This window comes from Salvelinus alpinus, chromosome 24 (assembly GCF_045679555.1).
Source record: "Salvelinus alpinus chromosome 24, SLU_Salpinus.1, whole genome shotgun sequence".
NCBI lineage: Eukaryota > Metazoa > Chordata > Actinopteri > Salmoniformes > Salmonidae > Salvelinus > Salvelinus alpinus.
Window position 1 is genome coordinate 19,792,249 of NC_092109.1, and position 17,695 is coordinate 19,809,943.

The 17,695-nt window shown below is 46.9% G+C and overlaps 1 protein-coding gene and 1 long non-coding RNA gene across 12 annotated transcripts in view; one reads left to right on the forward strand and one right to left on the reverse strand.

Annotated features, from left to right (window-relative positions):
- LOC139552299 (dynamin-1-like) overlaps positions 1–17,695 on the forward strand; it is an 82,351-nt gene that overhangs the window by 38,246 nt on the left and 26,410 nt on the right. For all 11 annotated transcript variants that reach the window (XR_011670409.1, XR_011670408.1, XM_071363907.1 and 8 more), the window contains one exon: positions 3,313–3,426. Coding sequence is in view for 9 of the 11 variants with exons in the window: in XM_071363907.1 (XP_071220008.1) it covers positions 3,313–3,426 (114 nt within the window). In the remaining 2 variants the exon portion in view is untranslated. The remainder of the gene's footprint in view (positions 1–3,312; positions 3,427–17,695) is intronic.
- LOC139552296 (uncharacterized) lies at positions 9,707–12,645 on the reverse strand. The gene is made up of 2 exons (XR_011670407.1): positions 12,439–12,645; positions 9,707–11,673 (listed from the first exon to the last, which is right to left on the reverse strand). It is a non-coding gene; the product is annotated as an uncharacterized lncRNA (long non-coding RNA).

A 17,695-nucleotide genomic window follows, 5' to 3' on the forward strand; every position in this document is an offset into this window, starting at 1 on the left:
AACCCCTAGCCTTAGTGTTTGACCGGAGAAAGGAGTTTGGATAGCCAGTCAACCCCTAGCCTTAGTGTTTGACCGGAAAAAGGAGTTTGGATAGCCAGTCAACCCCTAGCCTTAGTGTTTGGCCGGAGAAAGGAGTTTGGATAGCCAGTCAACCCCTAGCCTTAGTGTTTGGCCGGAGAAAAGAGTTTGGATAGCCAGTCAACCCCTAGCCTTAGTGTTTGGCCGGAGAAAGGAGTTTGGATAGCCAGTCAACCTCTAGTCTTAGTGTTTGGCCGGAGAAAGGAGTTTGGATAGCCAGTCAACCCTTAGCCTTAGTGTTTGGCCGGAGAAAGGAGTTTGGATAGCCAGTCAACCCCTAGCCTTAGTGTTTGGCCGGAGAAAGGAGTTTGGATAGCCAGTCAACCCCTAGCCTTAGTGTTTGACCGGAGAAAGGAGTTAGGATAGCCAGTCAACCCCTAGCCTTCGTGTTTGACCGGAGAAAGGAGTTTGGATAGCCAGTCAACCCCTAGCCTTAGTGTTTGACCGGAGAAAGGAGTTTGGATAGCCAGTCAACCCCTAGTCTTAGTGTTTGGCCGGAGAAAGGAGTTTGGATAGCCAGTCAACCCCTAGTCTTAGTGTTTGGCCGGAGAAAGGAGTTTGGATAGCCAGTCAACCCCTAGTCTTAGTGTTTGGCCGGAGAAAGGAGTTTGGATAGCCAGTCAACCCCTAGCCTTAGTGTTTGACCGGAGAAAGGAGTTTGGATAGCCAGTCAACCCCTAGCCTTAGTGTTTGACCGGAGAAAGGAGTTTGGATAGCCAGTCAACCCCTAGCCTTAGTGTTTGACCGGAGAAAGGAGTTTGGATAGCCAGTCAACCCCTAGTCTTAGCTTGAACCAGATAAAGAAGTCAGCCATGTGTTCTCCAATAACAGCAGATCCCAGAGAGATGGAGACTTTAGCTTTAATGTGGGAGCAGGCCATTGGTTTCTCATCCATATCAGTGGAACTGTCCGTTTGCAATATTACAACAACGAAGACATTACTTCAAACAACGAACAATGTTTTTTTCCCTCGGACATCATAACACATCATTGCACGGGCAATAGAACAGCACAGCATGCACTATGATTTTCTCTTACCATGAAGCTGGATGCTCATTTCCTCTAAACTAAAACAATAACAAATGTGCAGGGGGAGGCCAGTGGTGCTGTTTTACCTATCGCAGATCTCAACTTTAAGACCAGTTAAACAAAGCCATTTATAAAGAGGAAACATCACTATACACTATCTAGTTCCTTCTTATTCTCTCTTTAACCCCCCCGTCTCTCTCTCACTCATTATTTACACTCTTCTACTCTATTCTACACTACTCTATTCTACACTATTCTACTCTACTCTACTCTACTCTACACTACTCTACTTGACACCATTCTACTCTACTCTATTCTACTCTACACTATTCTACTCTACACTATTCTACTCTACTCTACACTACTCTACTCTATTCTACTCTACACTATTCTACTCTACTCTACACTATTCTACTCTACACTATTTTACTCTACTCTACACTATTCTATTCTACTCTACTCTACTCTACACTATTCTAGTACACTATTCTACTCTACTATATTCTACTCTATTCTACACTATTCTACTCTACTCTATTCTACTCTACTCTACTCTACACTACTCTGCTCTACACTATTCTACTCTATTCTACTCTATTATACTCTACACTATTCTACTCTACTTTACACTATTCTACTCTACTCTATTATACTCTACTCTATTCTACACTATTCTACTCTACACTACTCTACACTATTCTACTCTACTCTATTCTACTCTACTCTATTCTACTCTACTCTACACTATTCTACTCTATTCTACTCTACTCTACTCTACACTATTCTACTCTACTCTACTATACTCTACACTATTCTACTCTACTCTATTCTACTCTACTCTACACTATTCTACTCTACTCTCATCTACTTTACTCTACTCTACACTATTCTCCCTATCTCTCTCTCAATTCAATTTCTCTCTCTCTCCCAGTGCAGCACAGATAAATACATCACCTCCAGAGGCACACCCTGTCAGTTTCCATAGTGACCGCCCAAGCGGGAGGGTCAAAGGGCTTAGGGGCAGTGTAAACACATTGGCCCTCGCTGTTTCCTGTTTAGCTGGCTGCGCTTACCGCCTAGATCTGCCCTCCCCCCTTTCAGCAGCCGCTTTGACTAACAGCCTCCCCTAGTATCTCCCTTTTACCTCCCCCTCTACCCATCTAGTGGATTTTCAAACCACCCAATATGATGCAATATAATGACTAACAATGCCTTGGTGGAAGGGGCAAGTAAGCAGTTGGTTGCACTAACACAATCGTTGTCCAACAGAAAAGTTTGTGAAAACAGAAGTTTTGACATGACACATGATGACTAGGCATCCGTCAGCTAATAACCAAATGATCATTCTCTCCACCCCACCACACCCCACAAACACGAAACAACCGTGCATCCACATATGCGCTACATGTGTTTCGGTTTGAAAGCAACCTTACTTAAGTAATAAGGCCCGAGGAGGTGGTATATGGGCAATATACCATGGCTAAGGCATGGCACGACGCAACGCTGAGTGCCTGGACACAGCCCTAGCCGTGGTATATTGGCTGTATATCACAAACCCCCGAGGTTCCTTATTTCTATAATAAACTAGTTACCAACATAATTAGTGCAGTAAAACGAAATGTTTTGTCATACCCGTGGTATACTGTCTGTGGTATACTGTCTGATATACCATGGCTTTCAGTCAATCAGAATTCAGGGCTCAAACCACCCAGTTTTTAAAGCTTCACATAGCTCTTTGTCCTCCTTTGTCCCTGCCTGCCTTCCCTCGCTGTACCACCTTCTAGCTGGCCAGTGTCCTGCCTGCCCCTGTGCATTACGAATGGCCTATGCCCCGTGCACTGTGCTCTGTCCGTGGCATAGCTGTGTAATGTTCTCTCCACATCCTCATTCAGCCGGAGAGAGGAGCGGTTAATGATCGGTTTAAGGTAAATACAGAGGCATATGCATTCTATGTTTATGGTGTGGGAGAGACACTGATAGAATCACAATGATAGTTGTGCTTAGATGGTAGTAGATACGCCCACAGATCCGGTCCCATTTGTCCCATGTTGTGTCCCCTGCAGTGACTCCCTATGGCCACTAGGGGCAGTAGTGAGATAGGATACCACACACATGCCATACATACACAGACCGAGAGGGGATAGAGAAGGCTAGCGTTGTGTATGCCTGCCTCTCTGACTCTGTCTCTCTGTTTCTCTCTCTCAGGTGATCAGGAAGGGCTGGCTGACCATCAACAACATTGGCATCATGAAGGGAGGAGCCAAAGAGTACTGGTTCGTCCTGACCGCTGAGTCCCTGTCCTGGTACAAGGATGATGAGGTGAGGTTTTGGTTATGCAAACACTCGTGCGCACAAAGACACAAAGACACAAGGGCTTACACACACACTGGCCTCTGCTGGTTCTTAATCTTTTTATGTGTCACCTAAATCTCTCAGATTTTATAGCAAAGATTTCATACCAGAGTGATTTAATGAAGGTACCTCATTTGCTTATGTCCCGGTTCTGTCACAAGTTTTTGGGGAAGGAGCTCACATATGGAGGTTTCTCATAGAATGGCTAATTAAATTCATTTTCATTGGCTTTATTGTGTTGGATGGAATGACAATAGAAGACCACTAAAATGCTGCTTCTGTCTTTACCGCAAGCACACGTCTCGTCACCCAACAGTGATGTGTCTCCATTTAACGACAACTCACGTGTGATTATCGGTAGCTTTTTCCAAAACCAGTAATAGAATTATTTCAGTGAGATACTTTAAGTTTTACTTTACAGTTTTTTACAATCGCTAGGACTCATTTCTCAATACTTAGGTCACTTTTTCAAAACTCTTCACACAGTGAGCACAACAGCAGTCTATGTGAGCTAAACCGTGGATCATTTTTCATTGCTTTGGCACAACATGCGTTCAATGACTACATCTTTCAAATTTCATGAATTCTTTTCTCACTCAGACACAACCACCACCAAAACTCTATGTACCTACAGGCCAATTTATACATGTTTATATACTCTTTTCAAAACTGTTAAACTTAAGTTCAAAACCTAACATAACACAACATTGAATAAGACAGCAATTTGCTACATTTCTACAGTGATACCGTATTGAAATATATTCCAAATCTAAAAAATTAAATACTATCAAAACAATTAGACCAACCACAGCTGATTCCCATTGTAGCTGAACACCTACCCAGGTGTTCGTCTTTCAGTTTCATTACCATCTATACAAAAGGGGACATTTTAGGAATAATGCTGTACTGTAAGGTAAACATGGACCCAGCCAGAGACAGAGAAGTGGCTGACAGAGGAAGAAGAGTGGCTGGGAGAGGGAGAGGGAGAGGGAGAGGGAGAGGAGTACGAGTGCGTGGTGGAAGAAGACTGAGAGGAAGTTCAAGAGCTGCAGTCTCAGATGAGATTAGGGCTACTATAACTGATCATGTAATAAATCATGGTCTATCAATGAGAGAGGCTGCTCTGAGAGTGCAGACAAATCTGCAACGCTCAACAGTATCATCTCTCGTGAGAAACTTCCGGCAAAACATCAGGTAAGATGTGCATTCTGCAAGGGCATCTGACTGAACTTCACATTACAGAAGTAAATTGAGCAAAGCCTCCAAACCCACTTGTGTGTAATTGTTTTTGTATTTCTGCGTAGGACCCAACGGTTACCTCCCACAGGCAGGAGAGGTAGGATTTTCACTGCTGTGCAGGAAACTGCAATCGTTTATATGGTCATCAGAAACAATGGCATAAAACATATTGAAGCATATTGCATCATGTCTGATTCGTTCCTGTAACATATACTGCAGTGAATTCTAAACAGTAGAGAGGTGTCATTCTTGTTTTGTAAAGACATTTTACAAAAGAAAACATTGTGTAACGCTACCCTGTTGTTAATGTTTTTTAGGTCATTGTTTTATGAGTGACAAAGTGTGCTTGTTGGGTGACAACCTTTGCTAGTGTTATGGAAGAATGAGTTGATTTGAGACATGTATGAAGTGTTTTGGTAGTTTTAGTGCATTTTGGATGTGAAATGAACTGCTGTGCCAAGCTGAACGTTAGTTAGGAGAACTGTGTGAAGAGTTTTGAAAAAGTGGCCTTGGTATTGAGAAATGGGTCCTAGCGATTGTAAAAAAAACTGTAAGATGTTTAATTTTAAGATTCAATGTCTCTTTTCCATAGTTTATTCCAAGTCAGATGCTGGGTTTTCCAGTAAAATGTGCTGGTGTAGTTAGGTGGTTGTGTTTCAAAAGGCTTGTTCTGGTAATAGAACCTGACACGATTTGAACCAGGTCAGATTGGTCAAAGACAATCCCAGAACCCTTTGCAAATCTATTAGAAGTTCTTCAGCCACAGTCTGGCTGTCTCCATGCCCTAGCTACAGCCGTTCCACTGACTGACTGACGTCACTGTGTGTGTGTGTGCGCGTGTGTGTGTGCGTGTGTGTGAGTGTTCGTTTGTGTCTCTCTAACAGAAAGTTTATCTTATATATTTTTCTCCTTAACAAAGAGTCTGTTCTTTCACACACTAAAGGTGTTGAGATGGGTGAATGGATGTTTTTTTGTCGGGGGCAGGGGGTTTAGTGGAAGTAGAGAGGGTTGGGGTGAGTGGGGCTGTAGTGGGAGAGAGGTAGTTTAGAGGGTCTGTTCAAAGTGAGACAGGGCCCCCCAGCATGCCAGACACCAAAGCTGGCACCCACATGTGCATACCAGAGCCCTGCGCTGAGTGTGTGTTTCCAATTACACACACACACACACACACACACACACACACACACACACACACACACACACACACACACACACACACACACACACACACACACACACACACACACACACACACTGTCGGGACCGGCCTGCATGTTCCCCTTCAAGACTAGGGCCCGTATCCACAAAGCATCTCAGAAAAGGTCTTAAGATTCCTGTTAAAATCTGTTTTAAGACAAAAAAACTCCCAGCTCAGACTACGTTTTTAGGATGACCCACTCTGATGGAGGAGTAAAATGCAACCATCAAATGTGATCTCAGCTGATAATCACGACAGTTTGAGGTACCGCAAAGGACAGATAGTGATGATGCTCATTGACATTGTTAAAAACGATAGGGAATTACCAATCGCGATGAGGCATCGCCAGCTGCGAACTCTATAGAACGCTTCAGACAACCCTTGTGAATGTGACTGTACATCAAATGTTGCAATGGTCAAACATTTTATATAATTTTTGCCTGACAACCACTTTGCCTAATCTTAATTATTAATATGTTGGCATGCGTAACCCTTTTTTTTTACCGATTCTGATTATTGTTAAAATCTGAATTTTGCCAATATTACCATTATATCAACACACTTGCCACTCCTGTTTAACAACTCTAAATCGCTTTGGCACAGTAGGTATCAAGTCACCTGCTGTAATGTTGCATACAACTTTTGAAAGGTCTATCATTTTCATCGAACACAATGAAAGTTAACACATGCCCTAGATGCCTCCAATAGCCCAAGTTAGAGGCATGCTCAGTTTAAGCATATTTTTTTAACAATGTGGTGTTGCGCTCCAAAGGGATAACTTGAAATAACATGTTGTAGGTAATTAAATGATCATTAGAAAAATGTGTTTATTTATTAGCCTAGTGGTGAGAAGTATTTAGGCATGTCACATGAAAGGCCTTGTGAAGTCACTGTCGTTAAAAGTGCAAGAGATACTGTTGCATGTAGGTCCAGATAATTGATGGATTGATCACATAGAAATATCAAAACATTCTTTCAACCCTAAAGGAATTACCTGTCTATGGCGCAGGAACCACTGACTCACTGTCTTTTTCTCTTATCAAGACACCTGCTGGTAACTCTTAACTGGTTAGGACAGCTCACGAGGTCTCCTAAATATCTGTAGACTAGGTTAGGACTCTTATGACTAAAGCGGCTTCATGCATAGCATATATTTTTACCCGTAAGAGTAGGAGTAAAATATCTCTATTCTCAGCACTTACCACCAATTTCCTACTCTGAGACACTGTGGATACGGGCCCAGGGCTACTTTTCATCAACTTATTTAATTTCAAAGGGGGCTAGAGAGGAGGAGGGAAAGAGGAAGAGAAAGGGGAGGGAATTGGGTGTAAAGGAGTAGAGGAAGGAGGAGAGGAGTGTCTCTGGTTAGCTGCTTAGGGCCGCAGTAACAAGGACCATGTGGGATGGACAGAGAGACAGGGACAGAGAGAAGGATGCTGTGGTCTTCCTTTCATCTCCCTGTCTACTCCCTCCCTCCCTCCCTCCCCCATCCCCAGAGCCCTATCCCAAATAACGAACACACATGCAGGACAGGAGCCCCCCTCCCCAACTTCATCCTTTCCTCCCTCCCTCTTTCGGCGTTGCTCAACATGTATTTATTTGAACTTGGCGGTCTCTCTGAGCACAGGGACCCAAAACTAACATAGCACCGCTGCTCCAGCTCAGAGGAGAGACGGACTAGTGTAGCTTAATGAGCAGGGAACAGAAACTTTCCATACCTTTGTCTAGGCAGGGTGGACATGCTTTAATTTTCACACACTCAGTCACATACATAAGAACACTGAGGGGCATGCAAAGCACACACTGGCTAACGTACACCCAGACAGATGGACGCAGACACACTCATCCACACATGAACACCATACACACTCTCTATAATTAACCAAGCATATGTTAAGTACACTATTTAACTGAGTTGCTTTTTTGCTTCTGTCCATGTTTTCATACCGAGGATCATCCACACTAACACACATATAGAGCTTTAAAAAATGGACTTGCTTCATATTTTACTGTCTGGCTTCTCATTATTGGGAACCCATGCCTTGTTGGGAACCCATGCCTTGTTGGGAACCCATGCCTTGTTGGGAACCCATGCCTTGTTGGGAACCCATGCCTTGTTGGGAACCCATGCATTGTTGGGAACCCATGCCTTGTTGGGAACCCATGCCTTGTTGGGAACCCATGCCTTGTTCTGGCAGCTTAAAACAAAAAAGGAGGTCAAGACTATTGTGCTGCTTCAGTAGTCGGTATTGTAACACACACACACGCACGCACACACACGCAGGCAAACACACACACACACACAGAGGGTAGGGTCTAGGGGGGTTAGGGGTCTGGTTTGTATTACCAGACATGCCAGGGCTTTGAATCAAGCATCATTGGAGCACAGAGCTCCCCAAAGCCTCAAAAACCAGAGAGCCGGAGATCCGGAGAACCAGAGAACCAGAGAACCAGAGAACCAGAGAACCAGAGAACCAGAGAAGAAGTGAATTAAGAGAAACCCTCAAAAGCACGAGCCAACGCCAAGCCCATGACTCTCATTATTTACACACACACACACACACACACACACACACACACACACACACACACACACACACACACACACACACACACACACACACACACACACACACACACACACACACACACACACACATACGCACACACACGCGCACACATACGCACATACACACACGCACAGCACATTAGCTTGCAACGATGCTATAGTTGTCATCGAGCTGCTGTGGGACCCTTCACGCTTGTGTGTGTATGTGTTTGTGTGTGTGTGTGTTTGTGTGTGTGGGTGAGGGTCTCCCTGCAGCCCAGTCCTGATGTAAAGCTGCTGGATAGCAGAGTCTCAACTGGAGATCTGAGCTGTAAATAACCTGGGGGGAAATAGGAGGCACTCGCTCTCAACAGCACTCACCAAAACATGTGTGTGTGTGTGTGTGTGTGTGTGTATGCGTGTGTGTGTGTGTGTGTGTATGCGTGTGTGTGTGTGTACGCGCATATTTACAGTGAGTGTCTATGTGTGCTTATTTCCATTAATGTGCATGTGCTCATTTGTGGTGTATGTGTGTGTACATCCATGAATATGTGTGTGTGTGTGTGTGTGTGTGTGTGTGTGTGTGTGTGTGTGTGTGTGTGTGTGTGTATTTGTGCAGTGTGTGTCTCAAGGACTGCATCTTATAAAAAGCAGTTGCGCTCAACAGCGGACTGTTAATTGGAAACATTTTGCTGTGTGGTTTTCATTCCTCTGGTGAATCTGAGAGCCGGGATATCGTGCGAATCAGTCTCAATTGCATGTGAGAGAGAGAAAGGCAGAGAGAGAGAGAAAGGCAGAGAGAGAGAGAAAGGCAGAGAGAGAGAGAGAAAGGCAGAGAGAGAGAGAGAAAGGCAGAGAGAGAGAGAGAAAGGCAGAGAGAGAGAGAGAAAGGCAGAGAGAGAGAGAGAGAAAGGCAAAGAGAGAGAGAGAAAGGCAAAGAGAGAGAGAGAAAGGCAAAGAGAGAGAGAAAGGCAAAGAGAGAGAGAGAAAGGCAGAGAGAGAGAGAGAAAGGCAGAGAGAGAGAGAAAAGCAGAGAGAGAGAGAAAGGCAGAGAGAGAGAGAAAGGCAGAGAGAGAGAGAAAGGCAGAGAGAGAAGAGAGAGAGAGACAGAGAGACAGTCAATCAACATCAATGTAAACCCCCTTCTCTTTTGGGTCAGTCTAGTCAAAAACTAAAAGGGGCACATGACATCATACAGTATGTATATCATTTTACAGGAGACATAAGCCTATCTTAGAAAAGAATCAGAGGCATAGACATCATTTAGATATGTTCAAGTATTTTATTTCATGTCAGGGACTTTAGATGGAGCTTTCTTGGAGGTAGTCTGCCAATTGGTCAGCGTGATACAACCACCACTTCTTTATGTTGCTCAGGTTGTGACTTAATTGTAAGCTTCCGTTTAGCATAGAGCAACAGTTACACTTTGGGTTAACAATCTATGGTCATTCATCCTCCTGTATGCTGTATCTTAGTCATCCCCCTGTATGCTGCATTTTAGTCATCCCCCGGTATGCTGTATTTTAGTCATCCCCCGGTATGCTGCATTTTAGTCATCCCCCGGTATGCTGTATTTTAGTCATCCCCCGGTATGCTGTATCTTAGTCATCCCCCGGTATGCTGTATTTTAGTCATCCTCCTGTATGCTGTATTTTAGTCATCCTCCTGTATGCTGTATCTTAGTCATCCCCCGGTATGCTGTATTTTAGTCATCCCCCGGTATGCTGTATCTTAGTCATCCTCCTGTATGCTGTATCTTAGTCATCCCCCGGTATGCTGTATTTTAGTCATCCTCCTGTATGCTGTATTTTAGTCATCCTCCTATATGCTGTATCTTAGTCATCGCCCGGTATGCTGTATTTTAGTCATCCCCCGGTATGCTGTATTTTAGTCATCCTCCTGTATGCTGTATTTTAGTCATCCTCCTGTATGCTGTATCTTAGTCATCCCCCGGTATGCTGTATTTTAGTCATCCCCCTGTATGCTGTATTTTAGTCATCCTCCTGTATGCTGTATCTTAGTCATCCTCCTGTATGCTGTATTTTAGTCATCCCCCGGTATGCTGCATTTTAGTCATCCCCCGGTATGCTGTATTTTAGTCATCCCCCGGTATGCTGTATTTTAGTCATCCCCCGGTATGCTGTATTTTAGTCATCCTCCTGTATGCTGTATCTTAGTCATCCCCCGGTATGCTGTATTTTAGTCATCCCCCGGTATGCTGTATTTTAGTCATCCTCCTGTATGCTGTATCTTAGTCATCCCCCGGTATGCTGTATTTTAGTCATCCCCCTGTGGTTGGAATATTTTGGGTTCTTCATACAAATATAACCACTCCAGTAGAAGCCATCTTTAGTATATCGATGTTCATTACCAATACCAGTGTTTCCCATTCAACCGTAACATTTTAATTATATAGCATGTACAGTCTTATGCAAAGTTGAAATCTGCAGTTTTAATTCTTGCCCATGACAATATTTACAAAATATAAAGTACCATTTCTGGATTCTACCTCTATGGCAGACGCCTTAACCCAGAAAAGACACTAAGTAGGCTCAGACTGATCTTCAAAAAAACACTATTTCAATTTCTCAGGACATACAGTCAGTCATCAACTCAGAACAGAACACAACAGTACTAGACAGGTATATATGTAGTTGGGCATGGCCTGTTTCTGTGGTTGAGCCTGTGGTTCGGAGTCTTAATGCTGTGCCAGGCTTGCCCAGAGTAGTGCCATGGTCTTTTTGGCTGCTGTCGCCCACTGGCTAGCTGTCTCTCTGTGTCCTGATTCTCGCGCTTCCCCACCCAGCCTAACCAATGTGCAGACTACTGTGCAACCACTACTTCCTGAACAGGTAGTCTGAACACTGGGCAGGCGGGGCGGGCTGCTGGTCCACGAGGGAGGAGGGTGAAGGAGGTACACATATATACATGTAAACACTCACACATACGCACATACACATGCACTGAACACACACACACACACACACACACACACACACACACACACACACACACACACACACACACACACACACACACACACACACACACACACACACACACACACACACACACACACACACACACACGTAGACACTGAACACACTCAAACATACACACTACTCACTGTGTTATCTGCACTGTATCCAAAATAGCTATTTGACCAATCCCATGGGCTCAGGAGAGAAGAGCGATTTCTGCCCAGTGTAGAAAGAAGTAGAGGTCTTGTCTAGAAAAGAGACAGAGAAAGAAAATGGGAGAGTAAATGGCTGAGGTCAGGGAGAAGTGATGAGTTGTGATTGGCAGTATGAGTATTTCTTCCTGTGTCCTGCAGGGAGAGAGAGAGAGACAGTGGCAGCAAGAAAGGCAGAGCGAGAGCGAGAGAGAGAGAGAGTCATTTGAAACCCTATCATGAGTCACAGAGAGGATTTAAAATTGTGCAATGTGTCAGTAGTCTCTGAAATGAGTTTGTGTTTTTTCTTTACATATGAAAGCAGATGAAAATGTGCACACACACACATACACACACGCACCCACACACGCACACACACACACACACACACAGACACATTCACAGTCAGTGTCTTAGCTAACTAGACTGGAGTTTGTATGCCCTCATTGACCTTAAGTGTTGAGGTAAAATGGATATTTACAATCCGTGTTTTTCACTACACCTAAGAAATGACCAGGGAACTAAGAACTCTTTGATCTTAGTGTAAAGTTGGTTTGGTGATCACACTGCTCCTTTACCGGCAACCATCTGTAGTACTGTGGTCAGGAAACAGTCACCAAGCGGTCAATAACACTGATAGACTTACCGGTGGAGAAACGCGCTCAACATAGAGGTTAGTGGTTCATACCCAACTTCTCATACCCACATCCATCCAACTCTCTCAAACACACATCTACCCAACACCTCCCACAAACGCAGCAGTTTACATCATCATTCCTTCACAGACACTTAACACAGTGAGGACAGAAAGGATAGAGATACCTAGTTCTGGATGGGTTGGTCAGTGGACTCTCGCTCTCCGTCTCCTCTCTCACCTCTTGGCGTCTCTCCGGAGAGAAGTCCCCTTTGCCGGTTGGTGATAGCGCTGGTCAGTGGATTTGTCTCTTCATGCTATCTCAACCAAATTTACCCTCCACTTTTCACCCTCCAACTCCCTCTCTCCCTCTCTCCCTCTCTCCCTCTCTCCCTCTCTCCCTCACTCCTCTCTCCCTCTCTCCTCTCTCCCTCTCTCATCTTTCCATTGCCAGCAGAGAAAGTGTTGATTCAGGTAGACTCCTGTTGTCTGTACATGGAGCAGAGAGACGTTGTGTGGAGGTTGTAACAGCATTGTAACAACATTGTCCAGAGGTTATCTCCTCAGTACGAGAGAATTCTCGCTGAGAGGCAAAGTGAGGACTAGCAGCAGGCTTACGTGGCAGACGAATGGTCACCAAAGGTTTCCTTGGTGAGAGAGAGGGAAGGAGAGAGAGATGGAGGAGGAGCTCTTATTGTCCTCTTTTTCTTTTCCCCTTCTGTCTGGGTCATAGGTTTTTTACAGCTTGGGCTTTTGGGGAGGTAGCAAGAAGTGGAAGGTCAGGGGTCAACAGGAAGTGAGGCGCATTAATTTGCTGCGTGTGTTGTGTAATTGTAGCGGGGGGAACAGGGGCTGGAGGGGAGGGGAGGGGAGGGGGAGAGGGATTGGTTGTCTAGCTGGTGAGCTTTTTGGGGAAGCATGTGTGTGGGAGGAGTGTGTGTGTGTGTGTGTGTGTGTGTGTGTGTGTGTGTGTGTGTGTGTGTGTGTGTGTGTGTGTGTGTGTGTGTGTGTATATAAAAGTGTTAGGGTGAGTGTGTTGGTTGTATGTCATCGTGTGTGTGTGTGTGTGTGTGTGTGTGTGTGTGTGTGTGTGTGTGTGTGTGTGTGTGTGTGTGTGTGTGTGTGTGTGTGTGTGTGTGTGTGTGTGTGTGTGTGTGTGTGTATATAAAAGTGTTAGGGTGAGTGTGTTGGTTGTATGTCATCGTGTGTGTGTGTGTGTGTGTGTGTGTGTGTGTGTGTGTGTGTGTGTGTGTGTGTGTGTGTGTGTGTGTGTGTGTGTGTGTGTGTGTGTGTGTGTGTGTGTGTGTGTGTGTGTGTGTGTGTGTGTGTGTGTGTGTGTGTGTGTGTGTGTGTGTGTGTGTGTGTGTGTGTGTGTGTGTGTGTGTGTGTGTGTGTGTGTGTGTGTGTGTGTGTGTGTGTGTGTGTGTGTGTGTGTGTGTGTGTGTGTGTGTGTTGTGTGTGTGTGTGTGTGTGTGTGTGTGTGTGTGTGTGTGTGTGTGTGTGTGTGTGTGTGTGTGTGTGTGTGTGTGTGTGTGTGTGTGTGTGTGTGTGTGTGTGTGTGTGTGTGTGTGTGTGTGTGTGTGTGTGTGTGTGTGTGTGTGTGTGTGTGTGTGTGTGTGTGTGTGTGTGTGTGTGTGTGTGTGTGTGTGTGTGTGTGTGTGTGTGTGTGTGTGTGTGTGTGTGTGTGTGTGTGTGTGTGTGTGTGTGTGTGTGTGTGTGTGTGTGTGTGTGTGTGTGTGTGTGTGTGTGTGTGTGTGTGTGTGTGTGTGTGTGTGTGTGTGTGTGTGTGTGTGTGTGTGTGTGTGTGTGTGTGTGTGTGTGTGTGTGTGTGTGTGTGTGTGTGTGTGTGTGTGTGTGTGTGTGTGTGTGTGTGTGTGTGTGTGTGTGTGTGTGTGTGTGTGTGTGTGTGTGTGTGTGTGTGTGTGTGTGTGTGTGTGTGTGTGTGTGTGTGTGTGTGTGTGTGTGTGTGTGTGTGTGTGTGTGTGTGTGTGTGTGTGTGTGTGTGTGTGTGTGTGTGTGTGTGTGTGTGTGTGTGTGTGTGTGTGTGTGTGTGTGTGTGTGTGTGTGTGTGTGTGTGTGTGTGTGTGTGTGTGTGTGTGGGAGGGAGGGAGTGAGGCTGGATGACTGCAGAGGCTCCATGGCTTTGTAGCCAGGGCAGGAATGTCGGCGTTTCTTGGCGAGAAGGAAGGCTTGTAATAACTCCAGATGTGTGGCCCTGTGGTCTTTTCTCTCTCTCTCTTCTCTGTGCTCTGTTTTGTCTTCTAAAGCTGATTTCCTCTCCCTGTCCGGCTTGAATAAAGGGCTCTTTATACTGGTCTACACCGCCCACCACACCCCTAGCCCCCCTCAAACACCCCCTCACCCCCAACACCCCATCAGAAAGAGGGGGACTGGTGAATTGGGCAGTGGGGGGGTGTTAAGGGTGTACTACTGGGAAATCAAAACCAGAACATAAGTTGAGGTGTGTGTGTGTCTGTTTGTGTGTGTGCAAAGGTCAAACGGTCTACTGGTTAGAGACATGGCAGTAGTGGGATAGTCCAGTGAACATGACAAAACAGAGGAAGATGCTGCAAAAATAACATTTGGCACCTTTATCATTCTCCCTCTCCCTCTCTTACTATTTCTCTCCCTTTATGTCAGGTGGCGGGTCTCACGCATGGTGATTCGGGGAGTGTGTATGTGTGTGCGTTTATGTGTATGTGTGTTTGCGCGTGTGTGTATATGAGGGGTTCCTGGCTCAGCACTGGGTGGTAGCTGGGCCTGTGTGTTTGCTTTAGCTACGGTTTCTGAGCTCCAACCTGAGAGAGAAATCAAACAGCCTCCCCGGGGAGCTAGGGCAGCACTATTGAGAGACAGAGGGAGAGCTAGGGCAGCACTGTTGAGAGACAGAGGGAGAGCTAGGGCAGCACTACTGAGAGACAGAGGGAGAGCTAGGGCAGCACTACTGAGAGAGAGAGAGAGGGAGAGCTAGGGCAGCACTATTGAGAGACAGAGGGAGAGCTAGGGCAGCACTACTGAGAGAGAGGGAGAGCTAGGGCAGCACTACTGAGAGAGAGAGAGAGAGAGCTAGGGCAGCACTACTGAGAGAGAGGGAGAGCTAGGGCAGCACTACTGAGAGAGAGAGGGAGAGCTAGGGCAGCACTACTGAGAGAGAGGGAAAGCTAGGGCAGCACTACTGAGAGAGAGAGAGAGCTAGGGCAGCACTACTGAGAGAGAGAGGGAGAGCTAGGGCAGCACTACTGAGAGAGAGAGAGAGAGAGCTAGGGCAGCACTACTGAGAGAGAGGGAGAGCTAGGGCAGCACTACTGAGAGAGAGAGAGAGCTAGGGCAGCACTACTGAGAGAGAGGGAGAGCTAGGGCAGCACTACTGAGAGAGAGAGAGAGCTAAGGCAGCACTACTGAGAGAGAGAGGGAGAGCTAGGGCAGCACTACTGAGAGAGAGGAGAGAGCTAGGGCAGCACTACTGAGAGAGAGGGAGAGAGCTAGGGCAGCACTACTGAGAGAGAGGGAGAGAGCTAGAGCAGCACTACTGAGAGAGAGGGAGAGAGCTAGGGCAGCACTACTGAGAGAGAGGGAGAGAGCTAGAGCAGCACTACTGAGAGAGAGGGAGAGAGCTAGGGCCGCACTACTGAGAGAGAGAGCTAGGGCAGCCCTACTGAGAGAGAGGGAGAGAGCTAGGGCAGCACTACTGAGAGAGAGAGAGAGAGCTAGGGCAGCACTACTGAGAGAGAGGGAGAGAGCTAGGGCAGCACTACTGAGAGAGAGAGAGAGCTAGGGCAGCACTACTGAGAGAGAGGGAGAGAGCTAGGGCAGCACTACTGAGAGAGAGGGAGAGCTAGGGCAGCACTACTGAGAGAGAGGGAGAGAGCTAGGGCAGCACTACTGAGAGAGAGGGAGAGAGCTAGGGCCGCACTACTGAGAGAGAGGGAGAGCTAGGGCAGCACTACTGAGAGAGAGCGAGAGCTAGGGCAGCACTACTGAGAGAGAGGGAGAGAGCTAGGGCAGCACTACTGAGAGAGAGAGAGAGAGCTAGGGCAGCACTACTGAGAGAGAGGGAGAGAGCTAGAGCAGCACTACTGAGAGAGAGAGAGAGCTAGGGCAGCACTACTGAGAGAGAGAGAGAGCTAGGGCAGCACTACTGAGAGAGAGAGAGAGAGAGCTAGGGCAGCACTACTGAGAGAGAGGGAGAGAGCTAGAGCAGCACGACTGAGAGAGAGAGAGAGAGCTAGGGCAGCACTACTGAGAGAGAGAGAGAGCTAGGGCAGCACTACTGAGAGAGAGGGAGAGAGCTAGGGCAGCACTACTGAGAGAGAGGGAGAGAGCTAGGGCAGCACTACTGAGAGAGAGGGAGAGAGCTAGGGCAGCACTACTGAGAGAGAGAGAGAGCTAGGTTAGCACTACTGAGAGAGAGGGAGAGAGCTAGGGCAGCACTACTGAGAGAGAGGGAGAGAGCTAGGGCAGCACTACTGAGAGAGAGGGAGAGAGCTAGGGCCGCACAACTGAGAGAGAGGGAGAGCTAGGGCAGCACTACTGAGAGAGAGAGAGAGCTAGGGCAGCACTACTGAGAGAGAGGGAGAGAGCTAGGGCAGCACTACTGAAAGAGAGGGAGAGAGCTAGGGCAGCACTACTGAGAGAGAGAGAGAGAGCTAGGGCAGCACTACTGAGAAAGAGGGAGAGAGCTAGGGCAGCACTACTGAGAGAGAGGGAGAGAGCTAGGGCAGCACTACTGAGAGAGAGAGAGAGCTAGGGCAGCACTACTGAGAGAGAGAGAGAGAGAGAGAGAGCTAGGGCAGCACTACTGAGAGAGAGGGAGAGAGCTAGAGCAGCACTACTGAGAGAGAGAGAGAGAGAGCTAGGGCAGCACTACTGAGAGAGAGAGAGAGCTAGGGCAGCACTACTGAGAGAGAGAGAGCTAGGGCAGCACTACTGAGAGAGAGTGAGAGAGCTAGGGCAGCACTACTGAGAGAGAGGGAGAGCTAGGGCAGCACTACTGAGAGAGAGGGAGAGCTAGGGCAGCACTACTGAGAGAGAGCGAGAGCTAGGGCAGCACTACTGAGAGAGAGGGAGAGAGCTAGGGCAGCACTACTGAGAGAGAGCGAGAGCTAGGGCAGCACTACTGAGAGAGAGGGAGAGAGCTAGGGCAGCACTACTGAGAGAGGGAGAGCTAGTGCAGCACTACTGAGAGAGAGGGAGAGAGCTAGGGCAGCACTACTGAGAGAGAGGGAGAGAGCTAGGGCAGCACTACTGAGAGAGAGGGAGAGAGCTAGGGCAGCACTACTGAGAGAGAGGGAGAGCTAGGGCAGCACTACTGAGAGAGAGGGAGAGCTAGGGCAGCACTACTGAGAGAGAGGGAGAGAGCTAGGGCAGCACTACTGAGAGAGAGGGAGAGAGCTAGAGCAGCACTACTGAGAGAGAGGGAGAGAGCTAGGGCAGCACTACTGAGAG